This window comes from Leucoraja erinacea, chromosome 16, assembly GCF_028641065.1.
Source record: "Leucoraja erinacea ecotype New England chromosome 16, Leri_hhj_1, whole genome shotgun sequence".
In the NCBI taxonomy this organism is placed as follows: Eukaryota; Metazoa; Chordata; class Chondrichthyes; order Rajiformes; family Rajidae; genus Leucoraja; species Leucoraja erinaceus.
This window is the reverse complement of record NC_073392.1, coordinates 38565235-38588615: the sequence shown is the minus strand read 5'-3', so window position 1 is coordinate 38588615 and position 23381 is coordinate 38565235. Positions and strand designations below refer to the sequence as shown.

General features: G+C 40.9%; 1 protein-coding gene across 2 annotated transcripts; it reads right to left on the bottom strand.

Moving 5' to 3' along the window:
• Positions 1–3221: 3221 nt before the first annotated feature.
• Positions 3222–18803, bottom strand: rab43 (RAB43, member RAS oncogene family). Of its 2 annotated transcripts, none has more exons than XM_055648205.1 (3): positions 18281–18801; positions 16275–16458; positions 3222–7697 (listed from the first exon to the last, which is right to left on the bottom strand). In XM_055648205.1, the coding sequence occupies exons 1-3, from the start codon at positions 18470–18472 to the stop codon at positions 7447–7449; spliced, it is 627 nt and encodes a 208-aa protein (XP_055504180.1). In that variant the 5' UTR covers positions 18473–18801; the 3' UTR covers positions 3222–7446. The 2 variants fall into 2 exon arrangements, with proteins under 2 accessions (XP_055504180.1, XP_055504181.1); XM_055648206.1 differs by having other exon boundaries at positions 7559–7697; positions 16310–16458; positions 18281–18803.
• Positions 18804–23381: the final 4578 nt, after the last annotated feature.

Sequence of the window (23381 nt, the reverse complement as noted above, 5' to 3'; positions counted from 1 at the left end):
TGGTTCTGGACTCCCCCAACATCGGGATCATTTTTCCTGCATCTAGCCTGTCCAATCCTTTAAGAATTTTGCATGTTTCCATAAGATCCCCTCATCCTAAATTCCAGTGAATACAAGCCCAGTGGATCCATTCTTTCATCATTTGGTGCTCCTGCTGTAGTATCCTCTACATCGGCAAAACCAAGTCTAGACCAGGCAACAGTTTGGCCAAACATTTGCACTCTGTGACTGCCAAGGCCTGCTGGAGCCCCTGGTTGCAAATCATTTTAACTCTCATTCAATAGACAATAGACAATAGGTGCAGGAGTAGGCCATTCCGCCCTTCGAGCTGATCATCCCCAATCATTACCCTGTTCCTGCCTTCTCCCCATATCCCCTGACTCCGCTATTTTTAAGAGCCCTATCTAGCTCTCTCTTGACAGCATCCAGAGAACCTGCCTCCACCGCCCTCTGAGGCAGAGAATTCCACAGACTCGCCACTCTCTGTGAGAAAAAGTGTTTCCTCGTCTCCGCTCTAAATGGCTTACTCCTTATTCTTGAACTGTGGCCCCTGGTTCTGGACTCCCCCAACATCGGGAACATGTTTCCTGCCTCTAGCGTGTCCAAACCCTTAACAATCTTATGTTTCAATGAGATCCCTTCTCATCCTTCTAAACTCCAGAGTGTGCATGCCCAGCTGCTCCATTCTCTCAGCATATCAGATTCAGATTCAAACTTTATTGTCATTGTGCAGTGTGCAGTACAGACAACGAAATGCAGTTAGCATCTCCCCCAGAAGAGCGAACATAGAATATGAGCAATAAATATATATACGTACATACAGTTGTAGTAGTGCAATTTATCTGGGGCATGAAGTGGGGGGGGGGGGGTGATTGGCCATCACCGAGGTGCAGAGTTAAGTAATGTAACAACCGCAGGAAAGAAGCTGTTCCTGGACCTGCTGGTCTGGCAACGGAGAGACCTGTAGCGCCTTCCGGATGGTAGGAGGGTAAACAGTCCATGGTTGGGGTGAGAGCAGTCCTTGGCGATGCTGAGTGCCCTCCGCAGACAATGCTTGCTTTGGACAGACTCAATGTAGGGGAGCGAGGAACCGGTGATGCGTTGGGCAATTTTCACCACCCTCTGCAGTGCTTTCCGGTCGGAGACAGAGCAGTTGCCATACCATACTGTGATAAGTTGGTAAGGATGCTCTCGATGGTGCAGCGGTAGAAGTTCACCAGGATCTGAGGAGACAGATGGACCTTCTTTAGTCTCCTCAGGAAGAGACGCTGGTGAGCCTTCTTGACCAGAGTTGAGGTATTGTGGGTCCAAGAGAGGTCATCGGCGATGTTGACCCCCAGAAATCTGAAGCTGGAGACACGTTCCACCTCCGTCCCGTTAATATGGATGGGGGTGTGTGTGCCGCCCCTAGACCTTCTGAAGTCTACAATGAGCTCCTTGGTCTTCTTGGAGTTAAGGGCCAGGTTGTTGTCAGCGCACCATGCTGCTAGGAGCCGGACCTCCTCCCAATAGGCCGACTCATCGTTGTTGCTGATGAGGCAAATCACCGTTGTATCATCTGCATATTTGATGATGATGTTAGTGCCATATACAGGTGTGCAGTCGTAGGTGAAGAGGAAGTAGAGGAGGGGGCTCAGCACACAGCCCTGTGGAACGCCGGTGTTCAGGGTGAGGGTTGAAGAGGTGTGGTTGTCTGGCCTAACAGACTGGGGTCTGTTAGTTAGAAAGTCCAGTATCCAGTTGCAGAGGGAGGGGTCAATGCCCCAGAGGTGGAAAGGAGTGAGATAAGATGAGAAGAGGCATGATTTATGAGGCCAGAGGATGGGCTGTAGGTTTCAGGTGGGGAAGGGGGCAGGATTATTGAGGAAATGGGTGCGCATCCCCTGTTCCTTTGCCCTCCTTTTTCTCATATCCCATCCTTTCCTTCTCAGTCGAGCCAATTTCCCTTTTATCTCCACTATTAGCCCAGTCACCTTCCACCTATATCTCTCTCTGGTTTTACATTTCACTCCTCTTCCTATGTGACACCCCATCTCATCTGCATCTACCTATTGTTAATTTATACCCCCCCATTCACCCTATCTCACCTTTATCTACTTTCTCTTTCCCTCCCCCCCCCCTCCCCAACCCTCCCCCCCCCCCCCCCCCCCCCATGAAAATAGGACAACACAAAATGTATTTTATCCAATTCTCTCCACAAATGCCATCTGAACCACCGAGTTCTCCCAGCATTTCTTGTGCTCAAGATTCCAGCAGTCTCTCAAGTCACCACTGTCTATGCACACAGCTTTCTTTTATTTTCTATGTGAATCTTCAAGTTTCCATCTCTGGAAACACAGTTACAACCATATTTTCTAGCAACGTACTGAACTGCAGCCACGTTTTAAAGAATAATTGAAGACAGCACTTCTAATGAACTAGTAGAAGAATCAGAAACAAGGGTGCTGAATCTGTGTAAAGGAAACTCTGGCATAATGAGGTGTGAATTGGCCATGTTAGATCAGTTAATTTTTATTAAACAGGTTGGCATTGGGTAAGCAATAAATAGTATTACAAAAACCATATGCATCAATTACAATTACTCATTCGTTTCTGGCATAAAAATAAGTCAAGAGAAAGGGCTCAACTGTGGTTACGAAGGAAATTAGATGGACAATATTTTTTCCAAAGAGACGACAGAAGCCATTGTCAGAAAATGCAATGGACCTTAGAATTGGACACGGTTCAGAATTCAAAAGACTAAAATATTAAAAGGACAAAAATATTATGGTGAGAGTAAACTTGCAGGGAACATGTAACATTTACTGTAGAAGTGATCAATGCATACAGAAAACGGTTGACCTGGACCAATGGAGATTGCCCCAAAATCAGGAACAGAATTATACAGCATAATTCAGAACAAAAAAAATGATAGAACAGTTAAACACATACTCGAAGTCTTACTTCACAAGGACATAATCTACCAAATATGCCTGGGAACCAAGGGTCTACAGATAGAGGAACTGAACGAAATTAGTATTAATGTATAGTGCTGGACAAAATGAGGGGCTAAAAGGCCTGATAACCTACATATCATAGTAGGTGTCCTCAAAGCAGTGTATATTTTAATGGCAATCTCCAAAAATAGCATCTTGCCCTACCTGCTGCTGATTAGAGGCAAATGTCACTTGAAAAATGAGAAAAATGCAGAATTACATACCAAATGATTCTAACACCAATAATGGAGGAAATGCTACAATTTATTGTAAAAGGTACAATGACAGGATACTTGGAAAACATTAAAGGGGTTTGCTCAGTCAGCTTTGAGGATCCAACGTGTAAAGCACCAGTGGATGAAATACAATTTCACCAAGACCAGACAAGCAGATAATCCAGAAATATTCTTCCTGTTTATGAAGAAGTATTTTTGATGGAGAAGCTCAAATATTTGCAGAGCTTACTACACAATCAAGAATAACACATATACTAAATGCCCAAAATTTATTTTAATCCAAGAAAAATTTACAATAATAAGCCTCAATAGGCAACTTCACTCATTTTTCTTAGGAAATCTGTTGACCAAATTAATCTGTATTATTCAGCCTACATGTTTTACAAGTATAGACAATATATAAAATGTAAAAGATATACAGGTACTAGAACCCAAGAAGAGGGAGAAACAAATGTGTAAAATATTTCAAGTGATCAAGTTGGAGCAGCAGGTAACATAATTACATTGTTTGATCCCCCACCTGACATAACATATTCTATCAAAATGGGTTCAATACACGAGAGCATATCCCTATGGTTAACTATAAGGCAGTGCAGACTGCATACGATGAGCTCATTGTTAAAATATCTGGTTGCACATTGTTTCTTTAAGCCCTTTATTAAATTACTGCCAGTACAGAACCAGTCAATTGCTGACATTTTGCTTTTCAAGAATCATGAGCGTACTCGGTGCAAGTTAGCCACCGTGTGAAACGATAGAGGGACAAGTGATGAGATTTATTTCAACAAAAAAACTGGGCTTACCATTGATCTACTCACAGCACCAAACATTTCAAATTATCCCAGGATAGCAGTTTACTCCAAAAAACTTAAGATCCAGTTTAGAACTGGCCTTTATTAATTGTACGTTTTGCTTTTAATTTATGAAAAAACGTTATAAGTTTTGAAGTTCATAATAAAGACCATTAGCTCCCTTGTGGTACCATGTGTACATAGAACAAGTCTTTAAAATTCTTCTCATGTTTCCCTCCTCCCCTCTTCTTGTGATATTTTGACACATTTATCCTACACAACTAAACAGGAACCTTTATAAAAGGTAAAAATGAATACAAAAGACTAGTGACCACTAGATGCCTATTATGGAGCCCTTATCTACATCTTTTTGTTAACATTGGTAATAAAGTGCTGTATTAGTTCTGGAATATTTGGTCTGGCAATTTTGAATGTAGCAAGGGCTAAAATTTAACTAGATTTTGTGTTTATTACTTTCCGCTCTAGAAAACTGTTAAGATATTTGCTTAATATCACAATGTGCAAGTTCCACTAGAATTTATGAATTAAAAAAAACTTGCTTTAAAAAACATTAACACAAAGGAAATATTATAATAGGATTCTAGAAAATATTGTAAATATTATTAAAGGTTATCTTTACCTGCTCTGTGACACATAATTAAGAACTATGAATATGCATTCTCAAGAATGCAGAAACCCGATTTTTTTTAAAGAATGAACTGTAAACACTCAGCTGAAAAGAATTCAAACGTGAGAGATTTCTTTCAATTTATGGATAAATTAGATAGGCTTTATGCATTGAAGATTGGCACATTTTTACAATAAACTGGTCACAAAATCAATCCAACAGCCTCCATTTTGTGCTAATGATAATACTCGGAGAAAACCTCATTGATCATCTGTCACCGTTATAACCAAGGACAATAGTATGGATGACAGAAATGAATGGCTGTAGATAACTAAACATCTAGTACACTAGTTTGATTTGCTACCTTATTGTACTGTCTAGAATGACATTCAGCTCAATCAGGCAACTTGGGCACGTTTTATGTTAGTATAGTAAAACGGAGCAACTCAATACCTACCAATGCATCAGTTTAACACTACTATTTTGATAGTGAGTCTAGCTCCCACCAACTTCCCAGCAAATATGGGAGCCTAAGAATTTAACCTTCTGACCAAGGCATCTAACATGAGCTCTCAGTTTGGAAGCTACTGGGGTAACCAAGGAAGATAAATCATATCTAAATTTCCGTGGCGACTCTAGGAGTAAATCGTAACACCTCTGATTTCTGTAAGGAATGCTTGGTCCTTTTGTTGTACAGCCTCATCTTTATGAACCAGGCCGTTATACCACCAGCCATTTTGCACTGACTTGCATGTTGCCAGCTGCCTCTCATTTTGAAACAGGCAGCATTTACACAAAGCGTGGTAGGAAGATTGTCTCCTCTCACTGGGAGCTAAAATCAGATCTTTATTGGCATTTGTGACACGTCATGCCAGACACACAAAAATTCCACCCCAGTAGCACTACTCCCAAACTTAGAAAAGCAATCCTTCTTGAATTAATGTCTCCATTTCCCATGACAATCCGTTTACTGCAAGTTTATCCCTCACAAGGAGATGAACTGAAAATCCCAAGCATTACTTTTGTACAGAAGTTGGTTGGCAGTTGGCAGAAATAGATACCAGAATTGATGGGGCAAAGAAAAACAATATAGCATTAACAAAAATGTGTGTGCACGTGGGGGGAGGGGAAGAGATGTGTTCAATATGGTTGATGTGAATGGAAGGTAAAACTGGTGGACAGTTCTAAGTGCATTTAGCACAGATCACCAAAAACCTATTTTATCCTCAATAAACTATTACTGGTTAGGATTGATTAAAGGATTGCACTACAGAACAATTATATTGCCATAGGATATTTATATTTAAATTAAAGAGAAGTAATACTAGTAAAGTTTTGAATCGGTATATCTACATTAAAAATATTATTAATAAACTAGATGTTAGTACAACAATCTGTGCAAAAAATTCCATATATAGTTAAATATTGCAGGCACTACACTTCACCCAGTTATTAAAATATCAGAATTCCATTATTTCATTACAAGCATAAAAAAGTTGTATTTAATTGCCTTCTGGAAAATAATGTATCTAACTGCATCCAATGGGTCCTCTGACTAATTGCATTCTTTGGTATGAATAATGAAATATTACTATTGGTCTAAAATATGTGTCATCAGAAAATAGTGCTGTCATTTTCAATAAAATCAAGATTAGTTTTAGGACATTGTTGGGCAATGCAGTCAATTAAAAAAATTCAGTTCCCCCACCATCACTGTAGTACCCCCACACAAAAATAAATCATGTTTAACAACAGATTCAGAACCAATTTTTGCTGTTAACATGGAACTTGCTTTTTAAAAAAAACCAAAATATATAAAGTGCACAATGCTTTTTCTGGGAGATTTTCCCTGCTGGCATTTTGCAAATGGAAGTCAAATACCTCATCAGTATTGTCTGCTGTCGAATGCTTTGTTCTTATCAATACAAACCGTGTACTCGGAATCAATAATAAGGTTAGCACCGATCCAGATTCCATGTAAAACCACGCATCACAAAGCACAATACCCAGAGTTGTAATTTCAGATGCTAGGTTAGCTCAAGCCTTCACTTCCAATAATGTCCAATCAAAAGTGAGAACCACGTTGTCTTGGGAGCAACAAAACAGCCAAGTCTGTTGTGGGCCACAAAACACTGAATAAAGGGTGCGCAATAGCTTTCAAAACGTAATTACTATAGCGATACATTTGATTCAAGTTTTGGATTAAATCACTACCTATAAAAGTAGGTCAGACAAGTACACAATACCACACGATAAAGCATGAGCTGATTTTAAAAGAACAATATTCATAGTTCTACTAGGATTTCCCAATACAGAACTGGCACATGAAATAGCTGGAATGCATTTTTAATCGTAAGGCAACAATAGATATGCAAAAGAAAAATAGTTACCTCCCCCCCCCCACCCCCACTACTTCCAAGCAGTTTTATTTAATCTAAAGCAGTCCCACATTAGTCCTAATTAAATTTTGATTATATGTTCACATTTGAAATGTTCAGATATTTTCTGCAAAATATTCTGTTCAGAACTATAAAATTAATTACAAAAGAGGGCTGGTAGAGGAAATGATTGTTCAGTATCAGTAGTTAAGGCAGTTGGACCACGATTCTCATTGGAATTTCAAAGAACATGGAATGTCGAAACCTCATGATCAGTGATAACTGGATTGTCAGCTTCAAATGGGAGGAATGGGCACGTTCATAAGTCTTCAAGAACACATGACTAAAATGTTACAGGCTCCAATTGATCGACACCACATTTGTGGTTTATCCTTCTGACTGAAAATGAGATGCAGAACCTAAAGTTAAAGGGCGACATCAGCAGCTACACCCCCATCCTTCATTCACGTCCTTGCTATTCAATTTGATGTTCTCTGTTGCTTTTTCAGTGAACATCGGCCCACCGTGCCTCAACATTAGCTCCGTGGCCATTTTTATAAAAGCCTCTTCCACGTTGCTAGAATCTTTGGCAGATGTTTCTAATACAGACACTATGTCATAGTGATCTGCAAGAGTTTGGGCATCTTGGTATTCAACCTCTCGGTTATCACTCTGATCAAACTTGTTACCTGCAATGATAAATAGAAACCTTTAGAAAAATGTTAACTTTATTTTACCCCCATTGTAGCACAATCAGCTAACAGTTTCTCAAAAACTAAAATCACTCAAACGGGCCGATCAGCCAACAATGAGCAAAACATGACAATCGCAATTACTTGCAAAGTTCCATATCCCCTTTTCTTCAACCACTGATTAAACCTAACAACACTGTTGCATAGTTTAGTTTAGAGATACAGTGTGGAAATGGGCCCCATCGAGTCTGCGCCGACCACTAGTTCTATCCTACACAAGCCAATTAACCTGCACCCGGAGAAAACTCACGCAGTCACATATGATCATAAGTGATAGGAGCAGAATTAGGCCACTCAGTCCATCAAGTATACTCTGCCATTCAATCACGGCTGATCTATATCTTCCTCCTAGCCCCATTTTCCTCCCTTCTCCACATAACCTCTGACACCCGTATTAATCAAGGGAAGATCAAGATAAGTTTCACAGAGAAAACGTACAAACACCAATCAGACAGCATCAAAGGTCTGGATGGAACTCAGGTCTCTGGTGCCATAAGCCAACCACTCTAGTGTTGCGCCACTGAGTCACCCCAAAACTCTTCAGAAATGTCTCTACCTCTGTTCCAATTCCAGTTTTTGTCCCAAAGAAAGAAATTAATTCCATTTGTACAACTCTCAAAATCTCTGGATCGTTCAATTTATTTCATAGCCAATTTGAGGTGCAATAACTTCTGCAGCGCCAGAAACACAGCAGCAGCCAGACTCTGTTCATCAAGCTCCCAGAATCATAGGAGGGATAAACATAGGCCTCGAACAATAAGGATCATTCTTCTCCTCAACTTCAAAATAATTATCTGACAGGGACAAGAGAGCCCTGGATGGATATCCCATTGGAAAGGTGGTGTCTTTAACTGTGCAGCAATCCCACTTTACTTCATTAGATGCCCCTCTTCAAGAATCTTAAAAAGATCCCATAATGTTCTGCACAAGCAGCAAAATCCAGATTCAACAACTGGTGTTAGATCGCTCCTATTTTTTGTATTCTGCCAATCCTTACATAATCAATATGGTTTTAATGAAAAAGTCCTCCTCATGGATCCCCACAATCACCCTGACCACAGTATCAGCTCCACAGAATTACAGCAGAAAACATGTGCTTCCATGGATATTTTAAAGAGATAAGCTACCCTTGAATGTTGGAAGTTAGAACAGTGATCAGGTAAATCCTTGGAAGAGAAATGTGACGTGTGACATTTTAAGACCACTAACATGGGCAAAACCTACACAGTAAATGGTAGTGCTCTGTGGAGCACGTTTGAGCAGAATTCTGTTGAGCAGAATTACAGGTAGGTCAAAAAGGCTTTTGGCACATTGGACTTCATCACTCAGAGGAATGAGTATAGATGTTGGGAGGTCATGTTGCAGTTGCAAAATATGTTGGCAAGGCTGCATTTAGAATATTGTGTTCAGTTTTGGGCACCATGTTATAGGAAATATGTTGTCAAGCTGGAAATAGTGCTGAGATTTACGATTTATGAGGATGTTGCCAGGACTCAAGGGCCTGAGCTATAAGGAGAGGTTGCGCAGTTAGGACCCTATTCCTTGGAGTGCAGGAGGATAAGGGGTGATCTTATAGAGATGTACAAAATCATGAGAGGAATAGATCGGATAGACGCAACGAGTCCCTTGCCTAGAGTAAGGGAATCGAGAACCAGAAGACATAGGTTTAAGGTGAGGGGTAAAAGATTTAACAGGAACATGAGGGGTATAAGTTTTTCACAGAAAGGGTGGTATGTGTATGGAACAAGTTGTTGAAGCAGGTAGCTGAGGCAGGTACTATTGCAGAGTTCAAGAAAAATTTAAACAGGTAAATGGATAGGATAGGTTTGGAGGGATATAGGCCAAATGCAGTCAGGTGGGACTAGTGTAGATGGGACATGTTGGCCAGTATGGGCAAGTTGGGCCAAAGAGCCTGTTTCCATGCTGTAAGACTCTCTGATTCTAAGAGAGTATTCACCAAACTACAGTTAGGCTTAGCTAATGCCACATAGGAATGTTTACCAGAAACCTTGCATCATTGTGGATAGATGGAATGAAAGTGATAGATAAGCAGGGCATATTACGATTTAGGATGAAGGGAAGAGTTTTACAGTAGCTGAAGTTTACAAAATATGGAGAATGGAAAGCCAGCTGGGAAGTAACTAGACCAGAAAGTAGAGTGAGCAAAAATAAGGATCTGGAGCAGATCTGGACAGGAAGAGACTGGTAATACAATAGAGATGGATTGGGTGATGCAGTGGATGGGAAATTAAAGCGTACATCATAGTTTAACAGGAAACAACTTGAATACAGCTAGCTCACCCCAAAAACAGCCAGAGCAGGAGCCAAAGATCCAGACTTTGATCTTCCCAGTGTTTTGCTGCAACAAACTGCAGCACATAAAATTTGGACATAAAATCTGAAACCACAGGCAGCAGAGGGCTTCAGATAAATGCAATTAAACCTGAAATGCAACCGCACATCTGCAGACAAGGTCGCCTTTGGCATGTTCTCAAAGCTATAGATTTAGTCACACATGGATTGCTGTTGAGGTGACTAGTAGCTCAGTGTGGGAAGAGAACTTCTCCAATCAGAATCAGTTAGGTCACGCGAGTCATACAGTAACTAAACAAGACCTTCAACTTGTCCACACCAATCAAGTTGGTCCCATTGAGCAACTGGCTTATATTCCTCCAAACCTTTTCTATCTCCGTGCCTGTCCAAATGTCTTTTAAACATTGTATTTGGACCCACTTTTACAGCTTACTACGTCATTTTGTTCCATATACCCACTTCCCTCTGTGAAAACATTTTTTTCACATTTCCCAAGTTTTTTCCAACAAAATGACAAAACGTACTTAAACTTATTTAAAACTTATTACCATGACATAATGCAAGTGATACGCATTTTTGTTTACCCATCTTTGATACCAGAATCAGAGAAAGGTAGTTCTACGTTTTCTTTTGTCACCATTAACAACATTAGTACATTAGTGTTTTGCATTTAGCTCATAAGATATTACCATAAGGGTCCACATTCCCCATTAAAATTATCCTTAAAATTGTTACTCTGTTACATCTCAATGGGAAAATGATCAAAGAACTATAACAGCATCTTAAGATATAGTAAGCTATATTAAAAGAAATTATGTAAAAAAATATGCCAATTTACATTCTACTAATATAAAGCATACATATGTGTGACAGTGAACAATAATTTCTTTATGATTCCAAATTGTACTATTGAAACATTAAACCCATATTCTAAATGTCTTTTTCGTTTAGTTTAATGTAGACTGCGTGATTGTTGGAATTGAGCTAAGATATATAAATTAAGTACTGTCTTTTTATAATACATAGAAAACTGTTTCTAATAAACAGGGTTGTTTTAAAAACAGGCTTCCATTTTATGAAAGAAACAAAATCCTTTTCTGCATGGTTGGTCTATTGATGTGAGAAGGAGTGTACTAGAGAGATGAGCTGTGAATAACTTAAAATGCCAGGAAGATCTTTGGCTTCATAAACTGAGGCAGAGTACAAAAGCAAGCCAGTTATGATGAATAACATTGGTTAGCTCCCAGTTTGAGAAGGATGGCAAGGAAGGAGGCTGGCTAGGACGATATCAAGAATTTAAAAACCTAAAGTTATTAAGACATTTTGCAGAAACTAAGGTTGTTTTCATTTAGGCAAAGGAAGTTAAAAGGAAAATATGATGGGTATTCAAAATGACAAAAGGCATCGATAAGAAAAAACAAAATGAAAATATTTACATTGGCAGTAACGTGGATTTACAAGTAGCAAAATTATTAGTGAGAATAGGGGATTTAAAAAAAAAAGGCAAGTTCTTTTGATGCAAAATGCACTGCCTGAAAGGATAATAAAATTAATTGAGTGCTAACTTTCATGAGGATACTGAAGACTAAATGCTTAATGGACGAAGTTGTCAGGAAACAGAACCAACGATAGGAATTAATCATATAGCTTCAGCAGACACGATATCTGAAAGTCTTCATTGTAATTAAATGGATCTGCAGATGCTGGTTTATACCAGAGATAGACAAACCGCTGGAGTACCTCAGCAGGTCAGGCAGCATCTCTGAAGAAAATAGATTGGTGACGTTTCAAGTCGGGACACTTCTTCTGACTGACCTGAAATATCATCTACCCATTTTCACCAGAGATGCTGCCTGAGTTACTCCAGCATTTAATTTACCTGAAATGCCTTCTTTGGTACATCCGCCCAGATCCTGGGTAAGAGACTTCAAGAACAATTCTTCAGCATTTCTTCACCTTGAAGTTCCTTTCTTTCAGAAGTTGTGCCATGATTTTGCATTACACATTAACAAGCAACTGATTCAAATATAACATACTGAGGGACCAAAGTAACTGGATCAAAGCTGTGTTACTGATACAACCACCATGTTTAAAAGCTGACCTGTTGCAATTAAACTTCTAAAAAAAAATCAAATTCTAAGTACATGAACCTAAAAAAAAAGATGCAGAAGGGGGAAGGGTGTGTGCACAAATAATTGAAAGGGCAGAACAAGTTGAAAAAGCAGTTAATGGAGCAATTCCGGTCTTTATCAACAGAATCAGAGAACTTCATGCTGCACAATGATCTGGCATCATCCGTTCGCGTTTGCTGCCACGTTACAAGATGATTGCAAGGGGATTTGACAACTATTAGAAATAATATTATAAATATATGAATCCTCAGATGAGGAAGAGTATCAAGGCGAGAGAGACTAGCACTGGTATTTAAAGAGCAAGCTGAAAGGAGATTTGATGAAAGTATATAAAAGGATAAGAGGCATGGACAGAGTGGATGGTGGTAGCTGTTTCCTTTGTTGAAGAAACCAAGTGCTGAAGAGGTTAAGGGCTAAAGGTCACGGGTATAAAGTAAAGGGGAAAATAATTAGAAGTGACGTGGGTTAAAACCTTTTGTTTAAGTAAAAAAAGCAGTCTGTGGTTGGAACCTGAAATACATTGCCTGCAAATGCAGTGGAGGCAGGTTTCACTATGGCCCCATGCAGCAATTAAATGTTTTGTGGAGAAAAGTTTTCAAAGCTGCAGACAAAAGGCTGGAGGGTTGAACGGGAGAGTTGGTCTGGAGGAGAGCTGGCTCAGACAATGTGCTGAACAGCCTCATTCTCTGCGGTAACAATCTCATGTAAGAGCAACTTAACCCTTTGTAATAACAGCCCAATAGAAATAGTCCGTCACATAAATAAAAGGACAGAATGCATCGTATGGCCACCACATTCAACTGAAAGTACAGCAAAGTATTGGCAAGCAAGACTATTTTCTAATAATTCAAACCTTTCAGCCGTGCTTATGTTCTACATTACATTTGCAGAAAAACAACATCACACACATATGGAACTCAGAAAAATAGGAATATATCAAGCTAAAATTTCAGAATTGGCAGCTCTGGATTTATTTGTGTTATTATTGGATCCCATTCAATGTAAACAAAAAGCACACCCATCTCAGACTTTTTTTTATCAGTGCTATAAACCCTAGAGGTATGGTTAAAACTGACAATCACTCTGGAAGATCCCTCAGACAAACATGAAAGACCTGAACTAACTTCCTGTTGGTTCTTGTTGCCACTGTCATTCTGATGGCAAAGTTAACTTCCTGCAGATAAGGAGCATCGACTTCCTGTCACCAGGTTATAGTTGTTGATGATGCAACTCTGTTCATTTCAGTGGAGAAGGGTGGCAGTATTGGGTAGAGATAAGATTCATATAACTTACGTTTTGATGTTAACACAATTTTACAAAGCAATTCATTGACTTCAAGTGCTGCATTACAACTTAATTATTTGTAATAATGATTCAGTAACCAAAGAACAAAATATATTTCATGGACAGCATTTCAAAATGTGAGAAGCATGTCTGGATGAAAAACAGACATTAATATCTCAATATTTTGTTTGGTACACTACCTCTTGGAAAAGAAGTGTTAAGGATGTAAAATCCTGTTAGATAGTCACCTGCACCGGGGATTGCATCAGGATTTAATACCCAAAATGTACTAAGTGTGCTTGGGTAAGTCAAGGCAGCAGCAAAGAGCACCATTCAACCTTTAAAAAATTAAAATGAAGGCATTTGGCCCTTAAAACCACTTCAATTTATTCTGTCTATAAAGAGGCAACAATGACCCAAAGATAGAACCTTGATCCCTGCCACACAAATCCGAAATTCAAGGAACTACATCAGCCAAACTTCCCAAACTTTTTTTTATTGCACCCCACATCAGCAGGAATATTTTTCAGTTTCTGTTCTAACTTTAACTTGCACTAAACATTATACCCTTTATCATGCATCTGTAAACTGTGGATGGTTTGATTGTAATCGTATTAACTTTCTGCTGACAGTTAGCATGTAATAGAAGCTTTTCACTGTACCTCGGTACACCTGACAATAAACTACACTAAACACCTTCAAAATGACTCGACTGATACAAATTCTGCTGAGGCACATTAAAAGTATAATGGAAGAAATATCCTCAATAGTTGTAGAAACTCCATCCTCCATGCAGACCAATGATTGGATCAAGCTTTCAGCATTACAGAGTCCGGCGACCATGATAGTCCAGCCAAATGACATATTGTCAAAGATATTCAGACTCTCACTGGGAGCGGGTGCAATGGTTTGTAGTCATAGCTCTGTTATTTTCTATCCACTGCTCTTTGATATAAATACCCGACTTTAAATAAATATTGAAATAAATCCCATTCTCCGAGATGGTGATGTAATCATTCTGCCCCCCCCCCCCCGGCTATTGCTTGTCCGTACATGCATGGAGAGGTCTTATGCTGTGATATTCTTGGCTGTTTGTTTATACAATCCAACCCTAACCAAAAATAAAGCACAAATCTAACTGGGGAAGATGTGGCGAATGAAAGCATCCTGCTACCACTACCTCTTTTTTTTGGTTTCCAGAGGACGTAAAGTGAGATTTTGCTCATTCTTGCCACAGGAGAACATGACTTAAAGGCACATGTGGTTACTGGAGCACCATTCTCTATGCCTCCTGTTTGCGTGGATCACCAAAGTCCTGTCCAACAAAGATGGGGGATTCCTGTCCATGTTCCTGTCTTTGTCAGAGAGCTTATGTCACTCATAACTCTCACCGACATGTACGCATTTCAGTGTTAGTCGCACAGCCACAAAATTCTCCAGTTGTACTAGGGAGGCTTTTACACTTTAGTCATACACTCTACATAAGAGGAGATTTCTCAAATCCGATCATGGAATGGAAATGAAAGGATAGTCAAGGATGAATACATGACCGTCATTTAACCAAGTCAACAAATTCTGATGTCGAAAACTACAGGTTATTTAATGAAGTATCTGCCTCACAAGATCCTGCAAACAGATGGGTCCTTGAGGACCTGAGAGTCTTTGAGCATCATGAGTGTATGGTCTGATTGATTGATACTTTATTATCACATGTGACCATTTTTTTGTTTTGCAAACCATATATGAGGTGTGCAAAGAGTCGCCACGTATAGAGTTGAAATCAATCATGCGAGTGATTATAAATGGAAGCCCCAAGTTATAGAACCTCATGCAGTTTAACAGACATTATCTGGAATCAGGTAGTTTGTTGAGACCTACTAACATTCTGCTTATCACATCCTGTTAAAATACATCACTGTGAACTTATTTTGGTGACTCAATGGGGCATTTAACAGTATGCAGTCAACTGTTTATTCACTTCACTAAATCCTTGGGGATTAGTATTATTTTTTACATTACTCAGCATGCTGAGAAGGCAAGGAGTTTGTATATTTTGGAATACCAAAGGACAGACAAAACTATTGATTGCTGTTTGCACCTGAATGTCACAATTTAATGTACATAATGGCAGCCTTTTCCACTTGTAACAATGTGCATCCCTGACTTCAAATGCTTCAGGAAAGTGCAGGTCCATTGGAGTTGCCACGGTTGACTTATGGGGACTTGTATAAGAAAAATAGAATTATGGGAAGTAAGCTTGCCAGCGTAATGAAGGTCAAGGCAAACATTGGCCATTCTCATCAATTATCTCCTTATTGTTTTCATTCCAACATTGAAAATACGTTGTCTAAGCCAACACATTTGGGTGGACAAAACAGCAACCGCACCCAGTCGGGAAAGTCAGCAAAATCCATGACTCAGCATGAAGAGGTACCGGTCTATCGTCATCCATTATATCTAATCAGTATCCTTCATATGTGCTCCTCTCACTGTCCACTCAGAGATAGAAGTGCCTTACATGTAGTTTCAAAAGGGGCAACATCAGGGTTTAAACAAATTACAAACTAAGATCAATAATAATCCACACTACCAATGCACTGACACTTAATTTAAGATGAAGAGTAGCGAAACAGTTGTGGAGAAATACAACATGCAAGTGAAAGCTGTAGCTACTAATCCTCATGCTTACTTTCTTGGCCAAGGATGTCCACATTCTCCTTAAACTATGTGAGAAAGTTACCGATTAATCATTGTGCATTATTCCAACCTGCAGAAAAAAACCTACCAATTAATAACTGTACAATGTTTGAACCTGCATACTTCTTCACATCTTCTATCCACCGTGGCACAGATTCAAACGTTCCTCTTTTGCTAATGTCGTAAGCGATAATTGCACCATTAGCACTTCGATAATAACTCTGTGTAATCGTTCTAAATCGTTCTTGTCCAGCTGTATCCCATATCTGCAACTGGAAGACAGAGAAAAACATGTGAGCAATAAATGAAAAAGAAGAAACATCACTGCTAAACAGAGGGTCCCCTTAAGAATAAATTGTCCCCTTAAGATTCTTCACATCTTGACAAAGGATAATGAAACACAGATACAATATTTTGAATCTGAGAGTCTGAACTGATTGGGTTGCAGCTGCTTTTGTTAATGTTATTTCTCTTTCAAGCCCAATTCCAAATAACTAGGGCCCCTATCATCTGAAACTGAGATAATACAAGAACATATTATGACATATATACAAAATTATAGATACATAATTGCATTGTTAGAAGTAAAGGGACTTCACTTGATTGGAAAGTGCAGGTAAAACAAAAAAATAAATAATCCTCTAAATTGAGAGGGTGATTTTGTTTGTATTGGAAATATTTCAGAAATGATCACCGTCAAATATTAACTGTAATTCTGTCTCTACAGATGTTGTCAGATCTGCTCAGTATTTCTGGCAATTTCTGTTTAAGATTTACAGTTTATGGAACTATTTCAACTTAAAATTTAAAAAAAAAAATGGGACTAATGCAGCTATCTTCAGGGGCAATATATTGCGCAACACAAATGCCAGTCATAGATGGGAATTTAAAGAAGTCAATAACTGAAATGATACAGCCAACCAAGGACTATCTTAAATATTAAAAATGAGGCCTGGTTGTCAATATAAATTAAATGTCATATCAATTAAAATGATTTAAGCATAAAGGTATTAAATTCTTCAAAATAAAACGAGTGATGAGGATTATGATTCAAACTAAAGGGTCTGTCCCACTTGGGCGTCATTTGCGTGTCATTTACACAACATCATTTACGTGTCACGAAGCACGAGGTGAGGTGTGGTGGCATAAGCAGTGACGCGCGTAGCACCCCAGGATTTTGGGATTCACAAAATCTTCGCATGCCACCTGCGTGACGTGCAAATGACGCCCAAGTGGGACAGGCCCTTAAGAAAGCAGAACTGGATAGATTAAAAATTACAAGTATAATTTGAACAATTGAAATAACTGTATATTAAAGAAGAAGAATTCTGAAAACAGGTAGTGTTTCCCAAGGTAGTGTTGCTGAGTACATCAAAAACTCATAAAAGGGTATACAAATACTTTAAAAGCCAAATGCAAAGCATTATTAAAATGTGTGAAAAACACATTTCTAAATACAATTTTATATTGTTTATTTACTCAACAAACTCTGTATATTAAGCGTGACACTGATTGAATTTCACTTCTGTAGTGTCTGCCCAGTTCAGTGTCACCAAGTTACCGCAGGTGCGAATAAAACCTTATGCAAACCAATTTCTGCCAACTTTCTCTTCTCTTTCATCTTGTCAACTTAATAGTACCTCTTTAAAAAATATAATTCCCCTCTCTACAAGAACAAAGCATGGTTACAATAGGGACCGGCCATTGGGCCCATTGGTATGGACCATATGAAAGACTGGTCCCAGAAGAAAGTGGTACAAAGAATTGGTTGAGAAGTTGCTTCTTGTTAACGCTTCTGTTATCCTCTGCAATTAAGGCACAAGAAACTGTATATACTGGAATCGTAATCCAAACACAAACTGCTGAGGAACTCGAGGAACTGCTGGGCCAGGCAGCATCTGTGGAAAGAATGACAGACGACGTTTGTGTCTCTCCAGCTGAGTTCCTCCAGCACTCGACCCGAAACGTCGCCCATTCCTTCTCTCCAGAGATGCTGCCTGTCCCGCTGAGTTTATCTTCGGTGTAAACCAGCAACCGCAGCTCCATCCTGCACTGTGTTGCCCTGGTGTTATAGACACTCTGACTGCCGCTCACCTTCACCCGCTTGCCTTGGATCTCCAGCGTCTTCATGGTGAAGTCCACCCCGATCGTGTTGCCCTGTCTTTCCACGAAGATGCCCGACTTGAAGCGCTGCACCACGCACGTCTTGCCGACGCCGGCGTCTCCGATCAAAACCACCTTGAAGAGAAAGTCGAACGATTCGTCCGGATCCACCGGCCCCGACATGTCGGCTGTGGCGGGCAGTGATGTGAGCGGCCCGAGTCCAAGGCCCAGGCCCAGCAGGAGCTCGATGCGACCCGAAGCTAAGGCCTGTGAGTGACCCCGGCCTGGTCCGTGAGGAGCTCGACTAACTGCGGGCCGCGGTCCGGGCCCGAGTCCCTGGCGATGTCCGTGAGGAGCTCCAGCGACTGGAGGGCTGCAAAGCGGCCTGAGTCCAAGGTCCGGCGCGGCCCGTGGGGAGCTGGCACTGCACTGGAGCTGGAGCTACACTGGTGGGCGGGCTGCGGCCCGTGGGGAGCTGGAGCTGGAGCTGCACTGGTGGGCGGGCGGGCGGGCTGCGGCCCCGTGGGGAGCTGGCACTGCACTGGAGCTGGAGCTACACTGCACGGGCGGGAGGGCGGGGCTGCGGCCCGTGGGGAGCTGGAGCTGGAGCTGGACTGCACGGGCGGGCGGGCGGGAGCGCGGGCTGCGGCGCGTGAGGAACTGGACTAACGGCCCCAGCGCGAGCGCCCACAACCAAAGATCCTAAAGCGGAGCCGCGCGCATGACGTGCCCAGAAACCCGGAGCTGACAACCCGGAAGGGAGGCAGTGGTACCAGAACCAGGACCAGGACCAGGCCGCCCGCCGCTGCGCCTGCACGCGTTAACATGCAAGCGATAGGGCACTTTCCGCCAGCTGCCCCCGCACTGCCTTCAAGACCCGGCGTCCGCTCCGCGCCCCTGGAGCCACACACAACTGCCGAATGAATCGTGGAGGAAGGAGCTGCAGATGCTGATTTAAACCGAAGATAGACTCAAAAGGCTGGAGGAACTCAGCGGGTCAGACAGCCAGCATCTCTGAAGAAAAGGAATAGGGTGATTTCACCAAAGGTCAAATGAGCGTAGATCCCCCCTCACGTGACCGAAAATTTTAACTGGAGGACATCTCTCAGTTTGGTACATGTTAGTGAATGGGGAAACACACCCGTTAAAAACATGGAAAACGGACGATTTTTGAGCTGAAAATTTCTGTGCTAGTCGGGGTGACCGTGAAGCACAGCGACCTAAATTCTCAGGCAAAATAAAAGATAGAAAGTAAGGTAATTACAAGAGGGAACTGAAGGTAGAAAGCGGCGGAAGTGAACAGCCGACATTTGCCGTGGTGATTTTAAGATCCAAATATCTGCGACTCGCGAATTTCATCAAAAGTAAGTTAATAATGCCTTACTTTTGATGAAATTCAGCGAGCAAACGCGATAATTCCAGATATTTTGGATCTTAAAATCACCACGGCAATTGTCGGCTGTTCACTTCCGCCGCTTTCCACCTTCAGTTCCCTCTTGTAATTACCTCACTTTCTATCTTTTGTTTTGCCTGAGAATTTAGGTCGCTGTGCTTCACGGTCACCCCGACTAGCACAGAAAATTTCAGCTCAAAAATCGGCCGTTTTCCATGTTTTTAACGGGTGGGAAAGTGCGTGTTTCCCCATTCACTTACATGTACCAAACTGAGAGATGTCCTCCAGTTAAAATTTTCGGTCACGTGAGGGGGGATCTACGCTCATTTGACCTTTGGTGAAATCACCCTATAGATCATAATAGCAAGAATGTCCTTCCACAAATTCGGGGACCCTAGTGAGACTACACCTGGAGTATTGTGTGCAGTTTTGGTCCCCTAATTTGAGGAAGGACATTCTTGCTATTGAGGGAGTGCAGCGTAGGTTTACAAGGTTAATTCCCGGGATGGTGGGACTGTCATATGCTAGAGAATGGAGCAGCTGGGCTTGTATACCAGAGTTTAGAAGGATGAGGGGGATCTCATTGAAACATATAAGATTGTTAATAGTACACAAAAATGCTGGAGAAACTCAGCGGGTGCAGCAGTATCTATGGAGTTTGGACACACTAGAGGCAGGAAACATGTTCCCGATGTTGAGGGAGTCCAGAACCAGGGGCCACAGTTTAAGAATAAGGAGTAAGCCATTTAGAACGGAGACGAGGAAACACTTTTTCTCACTGAGAGTGGTTAGTCTGTGGAATTCGCTGCTTCAGAGGGCGGTGGAGGCAGGTTCTCTGGATGCTTTCAAGACAGAGCTAGATAGGGCTCTTAAAAATAGTGGAGTCAGGGGATATGGGGAGAAGGCAGGAACAGGGTACTGATTTGGAATGATCAGCCATGGTTACATTGAATGGCAGTGCTGGCTCGAAGAGCCAAATGGCCTACTCCTGCACCTATTGTCTATTATCTATAAAGAATAGTAGAATCAGGCTATTTGGCCCATCAAGTCTACTCTGCCATTCAATCATGGCTGATGTATCTCTCCCTCCTAACCCCATTCTGCTGCCTTCGCACCATAACCTCTGACACCCGTGGTAATCAAGAATCTATCTATCTCTGCCTTAAAAATATCCGCTGACTTTGCCTCCACAGTCATTCTGGGGAAAATAATTCCAGTGACGTTTTGGGTCAAGATCCTTCTCCAGCCAAAAACTAATTAAATGCTGTGTTACTCCAGCTTTTTGTGCCAACAGAATCATGCTTGTGCTTTTTCGTCATATGAACAATAGAAAATGAAACACTCTTTAATGAGACATGTTTTGTGAAGCCAAGAACAGAAATATGCGAGATTGTTTTTCTTCAAGATTTGTAAGGTAAACTATCAGAGGAGCCTTCACCGTTTCTCGCTGGTGCTGCTTGAACCAATGCTTCTGCCATGTTGCATTTTTAATACATTTATTCTCGGCACTTTGTTATATCAAACTACTTTATTACAGTGTTTGAAACATTAACATTAAATTTCAAAATCGTCCATTGCCCTATTTTAAAATAGACCCATTATGATGGAATTTGGTTTGTTTACTTAAAACGAGTTCAATTAAAAAAATATATATCTGATTTTGTTTACGATTTTTCCTGCATCCTGTGATTAAACTATACTTTCGTAATGCTATAGTGTGGCATTTCAGTGAACAATTTGCTCGAACCATATTGTACATTATGCAAGATTAGATATTCGATGTACAGGATGATTAACATGTCAAGTCAAGTAAAGTCACAGTTATTTATATAGCACATTTAAAAAACAACTCTCGTTGGCCTAAGTGCTTTACATTTGTTATAAGAATAGTATAAACAAACAAACTACGTATATCTATCTATCTTCTATATATATTACTAAAACTCTGTTCTTGACCGCTTTTGGTGATCTGTGCTACGATTTCCGAGAGAACGCCGCCACCTATGGCCGTCATTTTTGGCCACCTCGCTCAGAGCCCCCCTCCGCCGCATGTGTGCCGAGGATTTTTCCAGTCGATGAAAAATGACAGAGATATTAATGATTTTACAAAATTCCCCATTCTCTCTGCTGCCCCCGCTGGCGGCAGGGGGGGAGGGACTATATAACCAGGAAGTGGTGTGCCTCATTCAGTCTCTTCAAGATGGAGGAAGGCGGAGGGTCGCGTTTCTCTGAGCTGTGAATAACACTGAACACATGTCTACTCAAATGTAAGTGCCCTTAGTGGTTCTAAAATGCTTGCAGAATTTGTCTATTGGTTCTAAAGCTTGCAAAAAAAAAAGTGCCTATTGGTTCTAAAGCTTGCAACAAAAATGTCTATTGTTTCTAAACCTTGCAAAAAGTGTCTCTATTGGTTCTAAAGCTTGCAAAAAAATGTCTATTGGTTCTAAAGCTTGCAACAAAAATGTCTATTGTTTCTAAACTTGCAAAAAGTGTCTCTATTGGTTCTAAAGCTTGCAAAAAATGTCTCTATTGGTTCTAAAGCTGGCAAAAATATCTCTATTGGTTCTAAAGCTTGCAAAAAAATATCTATTGGTTCTGAAGCTTACAAAAAAAGGAATATTGGTTCTAAAACTTGCAAAAAATGTCTATTGGTTCTAAAATGGTTCATACTAGTGCTCCAGAAACTCCCCCCTCCCCCGGTTGGCTTGGTCTTGAAATTGAAAGGCACTACTTACTGCAAATGGTGGCATGTGGTTGAAAGGCACTACTTACTGCAAATGGTGGCTTGGTTGCTTTGGCTTGAAGTTGAAAGGCACTACTTACTGCAAATGGTGGATTAGTTGCTTTGGCTTGAAGTTGAAAGGCACTAATTACTGCAAATGGTGGGAGTTTTTGACTTGAAGTTGAAAGGCACTACTTCCTGCAAATGATGGCTTAGGTGTGGCTTGAAGTTGAAAAACACTACTTACTGCAAATGGGGGGCGTGGGTGCATTGGCTTGAAGTTGAAAGGCACTACTTACTGCAAATTGTGGCTTGAAGTTGAAAGGCACTACTTACTGCAAATGGTGGCTTGAAGTTGAAAGGCACTACTAACTGCAAATTGGTACTAACTGCAAATGGTGGCTTGGTTGCTTTGGCTTGAAGTTGTAAGGCACTACTTCCTGCAAATGATGGCTTGGGAGTTTTGGCTTGAAGTTGAAAGGCACTACTTACTGCAGATGGTGGCTTGTGTGCAATGGCTTAAAGTTAAAATGCACTACTTACTGCAAATGGGGGCGTGGGTGCATTGGCTTGAAGTTGAAAGGCACTATTTACTGCTAATGGTAGCATGAAGTTGAAAGGCACTATTACTGCAAATGGTGGCTTGGGAGCTTTGACTTGAAGTTGAAAGGCACCTCTTACTGCTAATTGCGGCTTGGGTGTAGCTTGGGTGTGGTTTGAAGTTGAAAGGCACTACTTACTGCAAATGGTGGTGTGGATGCATTGGCTTGAAGTTGAAAGGCACTACTTACTGCAAATGGTGGCATGATGTTGAAAGGCACTACTTACTGCAAATGGCGGCTTGGGTGCTTTGGCTTGAAGTTAAAAGGCACTACTGTAAATGCACTTCCTGTTTGCACTGTATATTGATTTTAGATAAAACGCTACCACTTACGGCTGTGATTTTTGGCCATCTTACTCAGTCCCCCTCCGCTAAG

What these genes read in the sequence shown, in the direction of transcription:
- rab43 (XM_055648205.1), bottom strand. Translation starts at nt 18,472, where the DNA reads ATGTCGGGGCCGGTGGATCCGGACGAATCGTTCGACTTTCTCTTCAAG. An exon ending in TCCAAGGCAAGCGGGTGAAG is followed by an intron (nt 16,459 to 18,280) that starts GTGAGCGGCAGT and finishes TCTGTCTTCCAG; the next exon opens with TTGCAGATATGGGATACAGC. An exon ending in CATTGTACAGTTATTAATTG is followed by an intron (nt 7,698 to 16,274) that starts GTAGGTTTTTTT and finishes TTATCATTGCAG; the next exon opens with GTAACAAGTTTGATCAGAGT.